General features: G+C 57.1%; 1 protein-coding gene across 5 annotated transcripts in view; it reads right to left on the bottom strand.

Moving 5' to 3' along the window:
- Positions 1-4,972: 4,972 nt before the first annotated feature.
- KMT5B (lysine methyltransferase 5B) overlaps positions 4,973-14,058 on the bottom strand; it is a gene marked incomplete at its 3' end in the record, with an annotated part of 42,904 nt that continues 33,818 nt past the window's right edge. For all 5 annotated transcript variants that reach the window (XM_084893758.1, XM_084893757.1, XM_084893759.1 and 2 more), the window contains one exon: positions 4,973-9,936. In XM_084893758.1, the coding sequence (XP_084749884.1) occupies positions 8,402-9,936 (1,535 nt within the window). The remainder of the gene's footprint in view (positions 9,937-14,058) is intronic.

Genomic DNA, 14,058 nt, shown 5'->3' on the forward strand with positions numbered 1-14,058 from the left:
TAAATTTTAAAAATATATATATTTTATTGATTTTGTACAGAGAGGAAGGGAGAGAGATAGAGAGTTAGAAACATCGATGAGAGAGAGTCATCGATCAGCTGCCTCTTGCACACCCCCTACGGGGGATGTGCCCGCAACCAAAGTACATGCCCTTGACCGGAATCGAACCTGGGACCTTTCAGTCCCCAAGCCAACGCTCTGTCCATTGAGCCAAACCGGTTTCGGCTAAAAAAATAAATTTTTATTGATTTTTTACAGAAAGGAAGGGAGAGAGATAGTTAGAAATATCAATGAGAGAATCATCGATCAGCTGCCTCCTGCACACCTCCTACTGGGGATGTGCCCGCAACCAAGGCACATGCTCTTGACCAGAATCAAACCCGGGACCTTTAAGTCCACAGGCTGCTGCTCTATCCACTGAGCCAAATCAGTTTCGGCTGGTCCTGCTCTGTGTCCCTGCTGCCTGCAGGGGGGCTGGGCTGGGATCCTGTGCCTTTGGAGCGTCCAGGAGCAGATGGATCGGAAAGAGCCCTGGGATGGGGGGGACGGGAGGGAGGGGACAAGGAAGGACCACTCTGTGTCCGGTCGGCAGCGGAGACCAGCTCCACAGCCGGGCATGTGAAGTTGGGATGGAGGAGGTGGTGATTACAGCCCAATGGGCAGCTGTCCGCCGAGAGGGCAGAGGGCAGAGAGAAAGGGCCTATACGAGTCAGGGTGCATGCACAGACCGTGGGGGGGCTCAGACTGATGCCAGCCGGCACTGACTGCTGATGTGGGGGCCACTGGTCCGCTCCATCCTCCCCACTCCCAAAGCGAAGTGCTGGGGTCAGCCCATTTCACAGGTGAGAAAACTGAGGCCAGCGAAGGGAGGTTGTTGTCTGTGCTCACCGTGAAGGAAGGGCAGAAAGGCCAAGGCCATGCCAGCAGCCTGGCCGCCAGCCCCGGGCAGCCCGGCAGGGGATCGGGTCAGGCGCCCGCTGCCAGCCGGGACCCAGACGGAGCCCCTCCCGGGTCAGCTTGCCCACGTGGAGGCTGGCAAGGCTGCGCCTTCACTCACCCTCTCACCCCGAGAGGAGGAATGCCGTTTGACTGGGAAGAGGAGGAAATAAACATTGTTCCGTTTGGCTTGGGGGAGTGAGCCCGGGAGGGCCCCTGCCCAGCTCCGCAGGCAGAGAGGAGAGCCGCCGTCTCCCCCAGGTGCCCCCGGCCCAGCGCCCCCACCCCCGGAAGCTGCCCTGGGTGTTCGGCGGTGACAGGGGCAGGTGGAGCTGGGTCCCAGGTGTGCCTCCGAGAAGCACCAACGCCCTGCGCACACACCCCTTCCCTCCCCACACCGGCCCGATGTGATCATGGCCAAGTGCTGGGGTAACGCCAGAACCCCAGCCAGCGGCCCCTCTGAGCTCCCCGTCTGAGTGAGGTCACTGTCCGACCGCAGCCGCCGCGGAGGGGCCAGGCTGGAGGAGACCTTGAACTCCGCTGTCCCGTTGTCTGTCTCGAGGCATTCTCGTGTCTGGCTCGCCTTCTCAGATAAAGGCAGGAGTCCTGCGGGCCTGGCGGACGTGGTGGCACCTGACCCACTTTTCAGGCTCCCTGTCTGTTTGACTAACGGGGGCGGCCCCCGCTTACCTGCACCGTGACCTTTGGACAGAGTTGGGAAACGAGGGTGAAAGCCGTGATTGCTGTTTGTCACCCGGTAATCACCTGGCACAGGTGAGGCCTCGTGACTGTGACTCGGCTCTGGCCCCAGGGCCCCTGGACTCAGTGACCCGCGAGGGCAGGGCCGTGGGGCCGGATCTGGGGTTGATGGGGTTGACCTTTGGCTGCCACTCACCACAGGCTGACTTGGGCAGGCTGACTCACGCATTCATTGAGTTACAGAGCTTTTACTCACCCCCCCAGCCCCCCAGGCCCCAGCCCCCCAGCCCCCCAGGCCCCAGCCCCCCAGCCCCCCAGGCCCCAGCCCCCCAGCCTCCCAGCCCCTCAGCTCCCAGACCCCAGCCTCCCAGCCCCTCAGCTCCCAGACCCCAGCCTCCCAGCCCCTCAGCTCCCAGACCCCAGCCTCCCAGCCCCTCAGCTCCCCAGCCCCCCAGCTCCCAGCCCCCCAGCCTCCCAGCCCCTCAGCTCCCCAGCCCCCCAGCCTCCCAGCCCCTCAGCTCCCCAGCCCCCCAGCTCCCAGCCCCCCAGCCTCCCAGCCCCTCAGCTCCCCAGCCCCCCAGCCTCCCAGCCCCCCAGCTCCCAGCCCCCCAGCCTCCCAGCCCCTCAGCTCCCCAGGCCACAGCCCCCCAGCCCCTCAGCTCCCCAGCCCCCCAGTTCCCCAGCCCTCCAGTCCCCCAGGCCCCAGCCCCCCGGCCCCCCAGCTCCCAGCCCCCCGGCCCCCCGGCCCCCCTGAGGAGGGTGTTTCGGTCCACAGGCTCAGCCGCGGCCTGCAGGCCTCAGGGTGAAGGCTGTCTGTGTGCTGTCCACGTGGGCGCCCTCAGTCCTGTCCAGAGTCTTAGCCTCTCTGAACCAGGACACTATCTCCCCCCTGACCTTCCCAGGACATCATGGCAAATGCTGCCCTTACCCCCCTCTGCCTCCGCCTCCGTCCTCCATGCTCGCCTGCTCCCAGCTCCGTGCTCACCGCCCTCCCTCCGGGGCGCCTCCTGCCTCCAGCACCGCGATTTCCCATCCCAGGGCTGCACCCCTCTCCCGCCTGCCCGCACTCGGGCGCTCCTGCCCAGCTGCCCCTGTCCCTCAGCCCTGTCCGCTCCTGTCGGAGCCGTGCTCCATCAGCCCTGGGCCCGTGGGTGCCTTCCCTGTCTCAGTGCCAAGCCTCCTTCATGCCCAAGCTCCGGGCCCTCGCCCCTCGCCCTCCACACCCTGCCTCCCGGGTGCGGGACAGACGCCCTCCTGCTGGGACTGCCCCCTCTCCTCTATCACCCAGAAGCTGGATCTAGACTGAAAGACCCCCTTCTGTGTGGTAAACGGGCCCCTTCCGAGGGCCCCCCCCCCCCCCCCCCGTGGGAATCCAGGGATGGCCGGCAGAAAGGGACTGAGACCTTGGGAACCTGGCCAGCAACTCCGTCTGAAGAAAAACTTCTAGCTGTGCGCCTGCATTGTAAACAGCGGTGTCTGACCTCGTGCAAGCCCTGCTCCCCCTGCGGGCCTGTGGTCTGTGTGACCCCATGAAGCCTCGGGCGGGGAGTGTGGGGGGTGGAGAGCCGGAAGAGGGCCGCAGCCCGGTGCACCTGCCCTCGGCCAGGCCTGCGGTTCCATGGAGTCCACGAGCACACGGAGTTCCGGGACCTCAGCGCTTGGCACAGCACTTCCTCCCCCAGACTCATACCCCTCCCCTCCCCTCCCCTCCCCTCCCCTCCCCTCCCCTCCCCTCCCCTCCCCTCCCCTCCCCTCCCCTCCCCTCCCCTCCCTTCCCTGGAACTGTCTCCTGGAAGCTTCCCCTCCAGTTTGACCTGCTTGTCCCTCCACACCACCCCCCCTGCCGCTGCCAGCCTTCTCTCCCTCTCCGCCGCACCCCTCCCCACCCTCACCCCTCGGCCTCCTGGACGGCGCCGCCCAGGGCCTCTCCTGCTCCCGGCTCTCGGTCCCTCGGCCTCTCACATCTGACGGGGGGCTTTATCACACCCACAGGAAGACTCTCAAACCTTCCTCCTCCGAAACCCGCAGCGCATTCCGTGTCCAACGCACGTCAAAGAAACGCAACTCTTCTCTCTCGACGCCCCCGCTCAGGCCTCGGACCGGGACCCCGCTGCCAGCCTGGGGCCCGGCCTGAGTGGCCCAGCGGCGCTCCTCCCCGTAGCGGGGCAGACTCAGCAGGACGGTCCCCCCAGGCCCCAAGGTCACCGTCCACATCTCAGCAGAAAACACAGATATGGCAGGATCGGATCCAGGAACATAGACTTGTTTTTAAGGTTTGTCAACAGCTTTTTTATTTATTTTTTAAAATATGTTTTGGGTTCAGAGAGACAAGAAGGGGAAGGGAGAGAAACACTGATGAGAGAGAAGCATCGATAGACTGCCTCCTGCATGCTCCCGCGCTGGGGATCGAGCCTGGGCCCCGACTGGAGTCCGGCGGTCACCGCCTGGGCCCTGGGCAGACGCCCCGTCACGAACCACGCCTGCCGGGCCATACGGCTTTTTACAGAGACGTTCCCGCCAGACTGCCGTCCTCCAGGGAGGCCCCCAGCTGTCTGAGCTCACGCCGTGTCCTGGGAGGACGGGGCGCCCAGCGCAGGGAGGGGCGGAGGCAGCGGGGGAAGACCCCATGGCCATCCTGCCCACTCACCACCGGCTCCTTCCTGAGGAGTCCAAACCTGCTCCCCCCTGGGCGTTAGCAACCACCGAGCCCAAGGCCTCCTCACCGCCCCACCTGCCCGGCCTGCATGCTGGGGTCACGCTGACCACCGCCCCGGAGCGCCAGTGCCCCGGCCAGCAGCTCACCCGGCTCTGAGCGCCACGGGTCTGCAGCGAACACGATGGCGCCTGAGAGACAGAAACCGCAGCAGCGCTGGCAGCACGGCCCAGCGAGCTGGTCATCGCAAAGGACACCGAGACCGAGTGACAGGCAGGCCACCGGGAGCCTTTTCACCCTGCAGACCGTCCGCGTGGACATTCCAGAGGGTCAGGGTCAGGCTTTCCATCCTGGTCCGCACCACCGCCCTCACCGCCTCACCGAGCAGGCGGCTCGGCCTGGAGCCGCCCGGCCATGGCACCGGGGTCCGCCCGACCCCCAGGTGCGAGAGATCTGGGTCAGCAGCCTGCCCGGGTCACCCAGACCTTGCAACGCTGGGCAAACTCAGGTTTCCTGACTCCCATGCCAGCCGCATTTCCTCTTCCAACCAGGTTTTGCTGAACTGGGAGAAGGACTCACACCAGTTCTATCCAGTCCATGAGACAAAACCTAACTAACCAGGAACCACGGAAAAGCGGGCTGCAAAAGCCTTCACAGGCCCGGAGGGCTGAGGGTAAGAGGATGTCCTTTAAAGCCTCCCCACAGAGAGCAGGTGCTCCTCCCACTCACTCTTCTTAAAAGAAAAAAAATTATATATAGTACACACACACACACACACACACACACACACACACACACAAAGGCCCAGTGCACAGAACTGTGCACCAGTGCGGTCCCTCAGCCTGGCCTGCGCCCTGACAACCCCGGGCCCCTCGGGAGATGTCTGCCGGTTTCAGCCCGATCCCCACGGGCCAGTCGATACTGAGGGACGCAGTGGTGCCCAGTGGCAGGCGGCCCGGGAGGAGCCTGAGCCAGGCCTCTGGCCGTGCGGCCCCCGCTCACCCAGCCGCCCCGCTCACCCAGCCGCCTCCGTGCCGGCATCTCCCTGGCAGCGGAGCTGAGGGCTCTCCCGCTGTGGGAGCGCACTGACCACCAGCACGCAGCTCCCGCGTTGTCTCCCCCTGGTGGTCAGTGCACTCCATTGCGACCAGTCATTTGATCGCTTAGGCTTTTATATAGAGATTATTTCAGAGAGGAAAGGAGCACGAGAGAAACATCAATGATGAGAAAGCATCACTGATCGGCTGCCTCCTGCACACCTCCCACTGGAGATCCAGCCGGTAACCCAAGAGTGTGCTCTGACCGGGAATCGAACCGTGACCTCTTAGTTCATAGGTCAATGCTCAAACACTGAGCCAGCCTGGCCCCTGCTTCTCTCTTAAACTGAGTGGCCAAAAGGTCTTCTCCACCAGAAGCAAAGGAGATCAGGGTTCTGAGAACTCAACACTCAGAGAGACTGAAAAGGCTTTAAAAACGCTGAATTTACAAAATCTACCTGAAATGAAATCCTTGAGAGAGAAAATCACCTGGATGTTTCCTTCTTGGATGCAGTGAACACCGGCCAGACTGTTTTAATTTCCGAATTTATTAAAATGATTAACCTCAATACTGCAAGTGCATGTACAAAATATTTGTAAAAAATGTTTTTAATGAAACATTAAAGAACTTACCTCAAATGCTGAAAAAGTCCTTTTTTTCATTCTTTCAGTACAAGGAATACATTGTATCTCAAAAGTATTACAACTCAGCAAAAACAATTTAAAACAGTAGTTTGAAAAATGATTGAAAATTGAATACATATATTTCTATGATCACTTCCTAATTCTTACAATGCAAAAGTCTTTACCAATCATTGCATAAGCTCAAGCTAAGAGTTTTATTGAATGAAGTTTCATTGACCTCTTACAAGAGATCACCAGAGTATGGGTTTCGCCACCCCACAGGGCAGAGCCAGGACAACACAACAGCGGACAGTCAGCTCCTCGGAAGGCGCCGGCGGTGGCCAGGCTGGGGCACAGACTCTGAGACAGTGAGGCTGCCGGTGTCACGCTCAGACACGGGAAGGCCAGCCTCACAGGACGAGGCTGCAGACAGTAAAAACTAACATCATAAATAAGTTACTGAAAAGAAGCTTAACCATGGAGAAAAGTGGGAAATACGATATTTAAGATTGGGACTCCTGTAACGGCTATTGTTGGTATTCCAAGAAACAGTTCAAGATGTTTAAGTTATTGTTTGATTGAAGGTGGGGATGAGGTGGCCCTCTGCCCTGCCCTGCCCTGGTGGCGCGAGTACCCGTCTCACAGGGACCCCGGGCTCCGAGGACTCGGGACAGGCCTGGGGCCGCCTGCTGCCCGGGGGGCGCTCCAGCTGAGCACAGAGGCAGGGTGTGTGCCACGCGCTGCCCATCGCTACCTGAGGGCAGACTGCATCTGAACACGCAGGGGCGACAGCAGACTACAGAAGTGATGCCTTGAAGGAAGGAAAACGAACTGCTACATTAAAACAAACTCTTACGGAGATTGTTCATTTCTACCTGGAACCTACTGGCGATAGTGTTAAGGAACTGAATGTCCCAGCAGCTGGGAACTGGGGGAATAATTCGGAATGACAGTGAGCACAGAGGTTTCTCCAAGGGTTCCATCACCTGCAGATTCCTTCAATATTTAAAACGGGGCTCCCTTTCCAGACACCACGGGGCCCGGACGGGGTACACAGGAGCGCTGTGTCAGAGAGCACACGCACACGCTGCCCGGGAGCAGACCCGCTGGCTCTGCCCGCTGTAGGCTCACATCCCCCAGTGTCTGTCCAATGATTTAGAAAACCACCCAGGAAAAGGAAAGACTGGTACTGAACATAAAGTAGTAAAATTTCGTTCATTAACTTACTTAAAATTAATTTATCTTTTCAAAGTGCTTCAAAAAACAAATTAAATCTGACTCTTCTTTCCGTCTAACTGACAATATAGTCAAAAACTCTTCGATATTTTCATACATAAACTAACATAAGTCAAGAACTCCCACTGATGCAGTGCTTAAAACTATGTATTTATAATTTCCTATTTTATTGGCATGGATATTTCTAAACTTAAAAACCTTCCTGGTAAGTTCTTTTAATTTCTTATGACAAAAATTTCTCACAACACACAAATATTTACAACATATACATCGTTTTCAGTTCTTTACATTGACTTTTAAAGACAAACATTTTTATAGGTTACCACAGAACAAAAGCTGTGACTCATGTTTTTATTTCATAAACTATTATAAGTTAAAGTGAATAGTTTTTTAATATTCCTTGTAGCATTTTACAAGTGCAACAGAAAACTCGAAGACCCAAATGAAGACAGCTGTAGTTCATTAAATGTCGCTTGTTGTCATCACATTGTTCACAGCAAATTTTTGAAAAAATAAGCACCAATCATTCTTGCAAAGAACAATTTTATCTAAAAGTATTGAAAAGTGTTAAATACAAGGTCTTTAATTTACATGACAAGCAATAAATACGCTGTATCGAAACTCATCCTGCACACTGCTACCCTCGTACATATAATGTACTGAAAAGTTGGCTGTCACGCATGGGATTGTACTTTAAAAAAAAAAATAAACCAATTTGACTCCTGACGGTCTGCTAGTTAACCAAGGCCACACACAGTACGCCTGGCCAGCTAACAGTGCGGAGCTGATCAACTCCAAGGGGAACATCTAGCAAATAAACCAAAAAGCCAAAGGTCATTGCTGGTGATATTAGCATGGACTAGAAAACCTTAATATGCCGCTACTAGGGTTGGTGTGAGTTACTGTTTAGTCACACATTAAAGAGCCAGCTGATGCTCTTACAGTTAAAAAAACTGTGGAGCCGCATCCCTGTTCTCAGCGCCGTGGAAAGCCGCTCCCACTGCAGTTTGCTGAGCCTTCACCTGCCGGCAGGGCTTCCCCCCGACTCGGAATTGCACGTAAGGCGGCGATCCAGAAAGGACAACAAAATGTGCACAAGCCGGACTCGGCCGGTCGGCACGCTGCACAGTCTACGCGTCGTGCCGGGAAGTGAGAACGAGGGAAGTGCCGCCGCTCACACGTTTCAGTGGAGGAATGCGGGCCGGAATCCTTATTTCTAAGTAGTCCATGCCAGCCTCACGCGCTGAGCCTCAGACTGGCCCTCTCTCCTCCGGGAAGAGATGTCGATGTCGATGGCGTCCTTCCCCACGATGAGCCGCAGCCGCTTGGCGGGCGGCAGGGGGATGAAGTCCTCGTCCTCGTCCTCGTCCTCGTCCTCGTCCTCGTCGCCCTCGTCGCCGCCCTCGGAGGACGAGGGGGCGTCCGTGCTGTCCTCCTCGTACGGGCTGTAGTCGCCCACCTCCATCTGCGACTCCAGCAGGGACAGCGGGTCCCCGCAGCACACCCCGTTCTCGCGCCGCCCCTCGGCGCACGGCGCCCGGCCCTCCTCGTCCCGCTTGAGCTGGATCTTGAGCTTGGTGGCGCTGCCGCCCGGCCCTGAGTTGAACCCGTTATTGAGCTTTGCTACGTAGAGATTGCTGTCGTTCTCGTGGTCTTTGCTCAGCTTGATGCTGATCTTGGAGGCGCTCGCCCCGTCGCCCTCGGGGTTGCTGGTCCTGCTGCTGCTGTCGTGCCGCCGGCGCAGCGTCAGCTTGGGGATCCCGGAGCTGTTCTCCAGGATGAGCTGCGCGTCATACCGCGTGATGCGCCGCTTCTTCTTGCTCTTCGCCGCCCTGAAGCCGTCCTTTGCTTTGAAGCCGTCCGCCGTCAGCGCCGGGCCGGCCACGGGCGAGGGGGCCCAGTCCGTGTAGCCGCCGGGCGGCCCCTCCGAGCCGCTGTGCTCGCCCTGGTCCGGGAGGGGCCCCGGCCCGGCCTTCCCGGGGGGGCTGTGCTCCGGCGTGGGCTCCCCCGCCTTCGCCAACTGCCTCGCGAGCTTCCCCGGCCGGGGCTTCCTCTTCGCAGCGCTGCTGTCGCCCCGCGGACACCTCGCCTCCCCGCCGGGCGCAGCGTCCCCCGCCGGCTCTCCCTCCTCCTCCTCCTCCTCCTCCTCCTCCTCCTCCTCCTCCTCCTCCTCCTCTGGCGCCGCAGGCGGCGGGTGCTCGCTCTCCGGGCCCGGCTCGGGCACGCTGCTTTCGTAGCCGCCCGGAGTATTTGGTTCCAGCTTGATGTCAGAGGGCTCCTTCAGAGCCGTTCTCGTCCGTGCGGACCGCCTGGTGGCGTAGGCGCCGAGGGCGCCCTCCCCTGGCGAGGGGGCCCCTCGCCCCGAATTCTGTCTGTGCTCCCTGGCCGCGTGTCTGGTTAAGCACCCACTGGCCGCAGTGGCTGGCACTGGTCCCTCTGGCTCCTGGTCTTTTTTAAGGGGCAGATTTTTATAGAGAACCACTTTCGGCTCTTTAAGGACTAAGTTTCCCATCTCGAGCTTTCCTGAAGCACTCTTCTGCTCCGGCCGCTTGCAATGGTTTCTTAATTTCACCTTCGGAAGTAAAGGCTTTGCAGGCTTTTTCAGTTTCTTTGGTACCCTGGAATTGTTTAGATGAGTTAGCTTAGATGAGGTAGAGTTGGAAGAAGCTGGAATTCTTGACATAGATTGCCTTGTTAATGTTCTGCTCTTGCTGGTCTTTTTCACACCAACTGAAGATTTTCGGCTAGAAGCTGCAAAGTTAAAAAAAGAAAGAAAGAAAAAAGATGAAAAATAGCCTTGATAACACAAAACAGTATCCCAAACCAGACTCCTGGCCACGTGACGCTGTCACACAGCACGGGCGGACAGACGGCCTGGCTTCTGCCTGCGCTCAGCTCCCACCCTCCCCTCACGTCTCTTCCTGATCCCAGCCTCTGACCACGAGCATCGACTCCCTCCGCACGGGGTGTCTGAGGAGCTCCCGCTACCAAGCACCTAGATTCCCCTCTGCATTCCTTCATCTACCTGATGTTGGTCAAAATGAGTATTTCTTTTCGACTTAGTATTTCACCATGTAAGAGATTTGAAGGTGGATCGAAGGGGGAAAATCATTTTTTTTCCTTCCATAAATCCTTAAAATAATCATTTTAAATAGGTTTCTAAAATCTAACTATTCGTTAACTTAGGAAACAGATTGCAAATGGGCTCAGAGACACTGTCTAGTCCAACAGTTTCAACAAGAGATGGAGGAACCACGTCTGTGTCCTAACACCCGCCCCGAGAACTGCCGACCGAACCCCCTCCCCGAGGCGCTGGGAGTCAGCAGTCCCCCGGCCCGGCCGCCCTCCCGCGCCCCCTCCTGCCCACCATCACACCGAGAGGAGAAGCATGCCGCCACAATTCCTCTCAAGACAAGGGGTTCCAACTCCTTCCTCCGGACAAGGACAGGAAGGCTGGGGTGATCCTACTGGGAACTGAGTGGCAAACGAAGGGCTTCCCAAAAGCCGTACGTGTGACAGTTTAAGCTGCGCCCCGAGGACCTCTGACTTTCCGCTGACCAGCTCCATCTCTGTCTGCCTTCCTGTGCACCTACACAGGGTCTTACAGGAGTCAACTTCTCAGCTTCCCACACTCCCCACCCGAAAACCTCATCCCCATCAAAACACCCCTTTTCCACCATTCACAGAGAAGCTGAGAACACCAAACCGCCCGTCTCATCAGAAAACAAGGAAATAGAAACAACGAATGTGGGTCAGTCCAGCGCACTGCCGGGCAGACGGTCCTTACTGCCTGCCCGGAGGCGGCCAGGGCGACGCTGTCCCCTCTTCCTGGCTGAGCAAGTCCGCCGCCGCCAGTCAGTCTTTTCAGAGAACCAGAATGAGAAACAAGCACTCCGAGCATCACCCGCGAAAGGGCTCTGTACTCAAGGCGGGCCCCCACATGGAGTTGAGGGACCCAAACCAGCAGAATCCCCAGAAATGAGGCCCCTATTTTTTGAAGAACAGGAGTAATTTTGGATGCCATTCCCTTTGAAGACATGTATATGAACTGGAATCATACAGAACTGGCTGGAAATGATTTTTAAAATATGAGGATATTTGGGGAATTCTTCGGTTAAAGAATTTCTGCTTTCAAGGCTTCCTTCAAGGTGGAACTGGTAGAGGCACTTATTGGCTTATTTTTTAAAATGTATTTTTATTGACTTCAGAGACGAAGGGAGAGGGAGAGAGAGAAAAAAATATCAGCCGAAACCGGTTTGGCTCAGTGGTAGAGCGTCGATCTGTGGACTGAAAGGTCCCAGGTTCGATTCCGGTCAAGGGCATGTACATTGGTTGCGGGCACATCCCCGGTAGGGGTTGTGCAAGAGGCAGCAGGTCGATGTTTCTCTCTCATTGATGTTTCTAGCTCTCTATCCCTCTCCCTTCCTCTCTGTAAGAAAAATCAATAAAATATATTTTAAAAAATATATATATATCAATGACGAGAATCAATAGTCAGCTGCTTCCTGCATGCTGGGGATCAAACCCTCAACTCAGGCATGTGCCCTGACCAAGAACCGAACCATGACCTCCTGGTTCATAGGCCGATGCTCAACCACAGCCGCACCAGGAGGCCCCGTGTTTACTGACAGAAGTCCACACCAGCGCTCCGCGCTCGGCTTTCTCGGTCGCCTAAGGGGTCCTCTGCCAGCCTGACTCTTCCAGGACCATTCCATGGCCACGCTTAGTGTTCTCAGCCTCTCGTCCCTTTCCCCACCCCTTCTCATTTCACACCTGCAGCCACTGTGCTTTATAGTCACACACACACTGCGTTCTCCACAGCGATCCCAGATCGGGACCCAGCCTGTCCCCTACACGAGCACCTGGCCCATCTCTGACCACCGCCAGGTCGTGAGACCCAGGGAGCACCTTCCGCCCTCACCTTCCTTTGCAGAATGTGATGTTGCTGACGTTCATTTTCCTGGGAAACCCTCTCCCCTCCGCTGTCCCGAGAACACTCGCTCTCCACCTGCCCACACAGACACCGCAGCCCTCAGGCCTCTGCTGTGCCAGGCCCTTGGAAAGCCAGCCTCCTGGTGAGAGGCGCCCACCCCCTTCCTGAGCCACTATCTCTCAACCGATTCTCTCCTTAGTCACAGACCCACCGCCAAATCCCCGCTGGCATCGGGTCTCCCCAAGGCTGCCGTAGCCCCTGGACATGCTCACACTGAACTTCTCCGCTGTCCCCCTGGGCCCCGGGGGCCACTCCTGACGCCTGCTTTCCCTCACGGCCTCACCAGCAGCCGCCAGGTCCCTGGAGGCCGTTCCTGCACGTCTCTCCACTGTCAGTGCACAGCCGCCTGCCTGCCTGAGGGCAACAGCTCCACCTTTTTTTTTTTTTTTACAGAGAGGGAGAGAGAGCCAGAAACATCAACGAGAGAAAATTCCACCAGCTGCCTCCTGCACACATTCTACTGGGGATGTGCCTGCAACCAAGGTACATGTCCTTGACTGGAATAGAACCTGGGACCTTTCAGTCCGCAGACCGACACTCTATCCATTGAGCCAAACCGGTTAGGGCCACCTTTTTTTTTTCTCTCTCTTACTGCTCCCCCAACATCCCATTCCCCACCATGCGGACAGAATGATCTTCCTAGTACCCAAGTCACTTCTGGGATTTAAACCTTTTAATAAGCGAATGCTCTAAGAATCAAATCCAACATTTTAAGTTGTGCTCACATCCTTTCTTCCTACCTTCAATTCCGCCCATGATAAACTTTACTTATTCAAGCTCTACAAGCATCCCCTTATATATAATGAGTATGTAATTTTAAAATAAAGTCCCTCTGCTTTGAATGGCTTCACGTGGCCAGCTTCTCACCCTCTGGAGTTCAGAGGAACCACGTCTCCCAGGGAGCCTGTCCAGCCGCCTACAGAGGACGGGGTGCTCTCACTGTCTTACTGGGACGATTTGAAGCCATCAGATGAAACCTCATTTCATGGTGATTCTGGCGCTTGCCTCTCCTCTCACGCCTTCTTCCCATGGAACCAGTGTTAGCTGTCCACGTGGGTGTTTGTTCTCAGCAGCTCAAAATAGACTATTTGATGCTACGACTTGTTTCCCTTACGGTTATGTATTTAGAGTGTATTCTCATCTTGTCTAAAAAGCATGACCTCATCAAAAGCCCAACTAAAAAGTGTGCTTACCAAGTCTAAGGTCAAAACAGACACAAGCAAGCTGGGCAGAGGTGTGAGCAAGTGGCCAAGACCAGAGGGTGGCAAGGGCCAAGGGCTCTTCGCTGCCCCCAAAGGGCCACACTGTCCTTGGCTCTGATGCATCAGCGACTTCGGGCTCTGACGTAGGAGGTACGGTGGCCCTGGCACCAGCACTCACACCAGGCGGGACTCCCCCACTGGCCGGGACAGACCTCCAATGCTTAACCTACCCTAACTGGGTGAACACACTCTTAACCATTATGAGGTAGCAGGTCGGGCAGACGGCCACCGTAGCACCATCTCGATGCTGACAGGCGTCTTTTGGGGCCAGAGCGGTCTCGCTATGGCACAGAGCTCACGTGGACCGGTGTGCCTATGACCGTCCATCTGCGAGCGGCAGGGGTGGGATGTGAACTGAGGAAATGGGTTAAGATCCCAATTGTTCAGCACTGCCTCTCAGGCAGCCACCCCAGCGCCTGGGAAGAAGCCTCGCGGCCCTCCGTCACTTCAGGCTCCTCAGATCACAGCAGCCCTGCCGGCTTCAGGGGCTGCAGGCAGATACAAGAGCGGCCCCGAACCCCAAGGCTCCCGCGGGCCAGGCCTGCGCCCCCTCTGCGCTGGCGATGCCCGGGAGCACCGCCATGAGGTGACACGAGGACACACACGGCTGACACGTCA

The sequence above is a fragment of the Pipistrellus hanaki genome (genome assembly GCF_964339955.1).
Source record: "Pipistrellus hanaki genome assembly, chromosome: 9".
NCBI classification, from domain to species: Eukaryota; Metazoa; Chordata; class Mammalia; order Chiroptera; family Vespertilionidae; genus Pipistrellus; species Pipistrellus hanaki.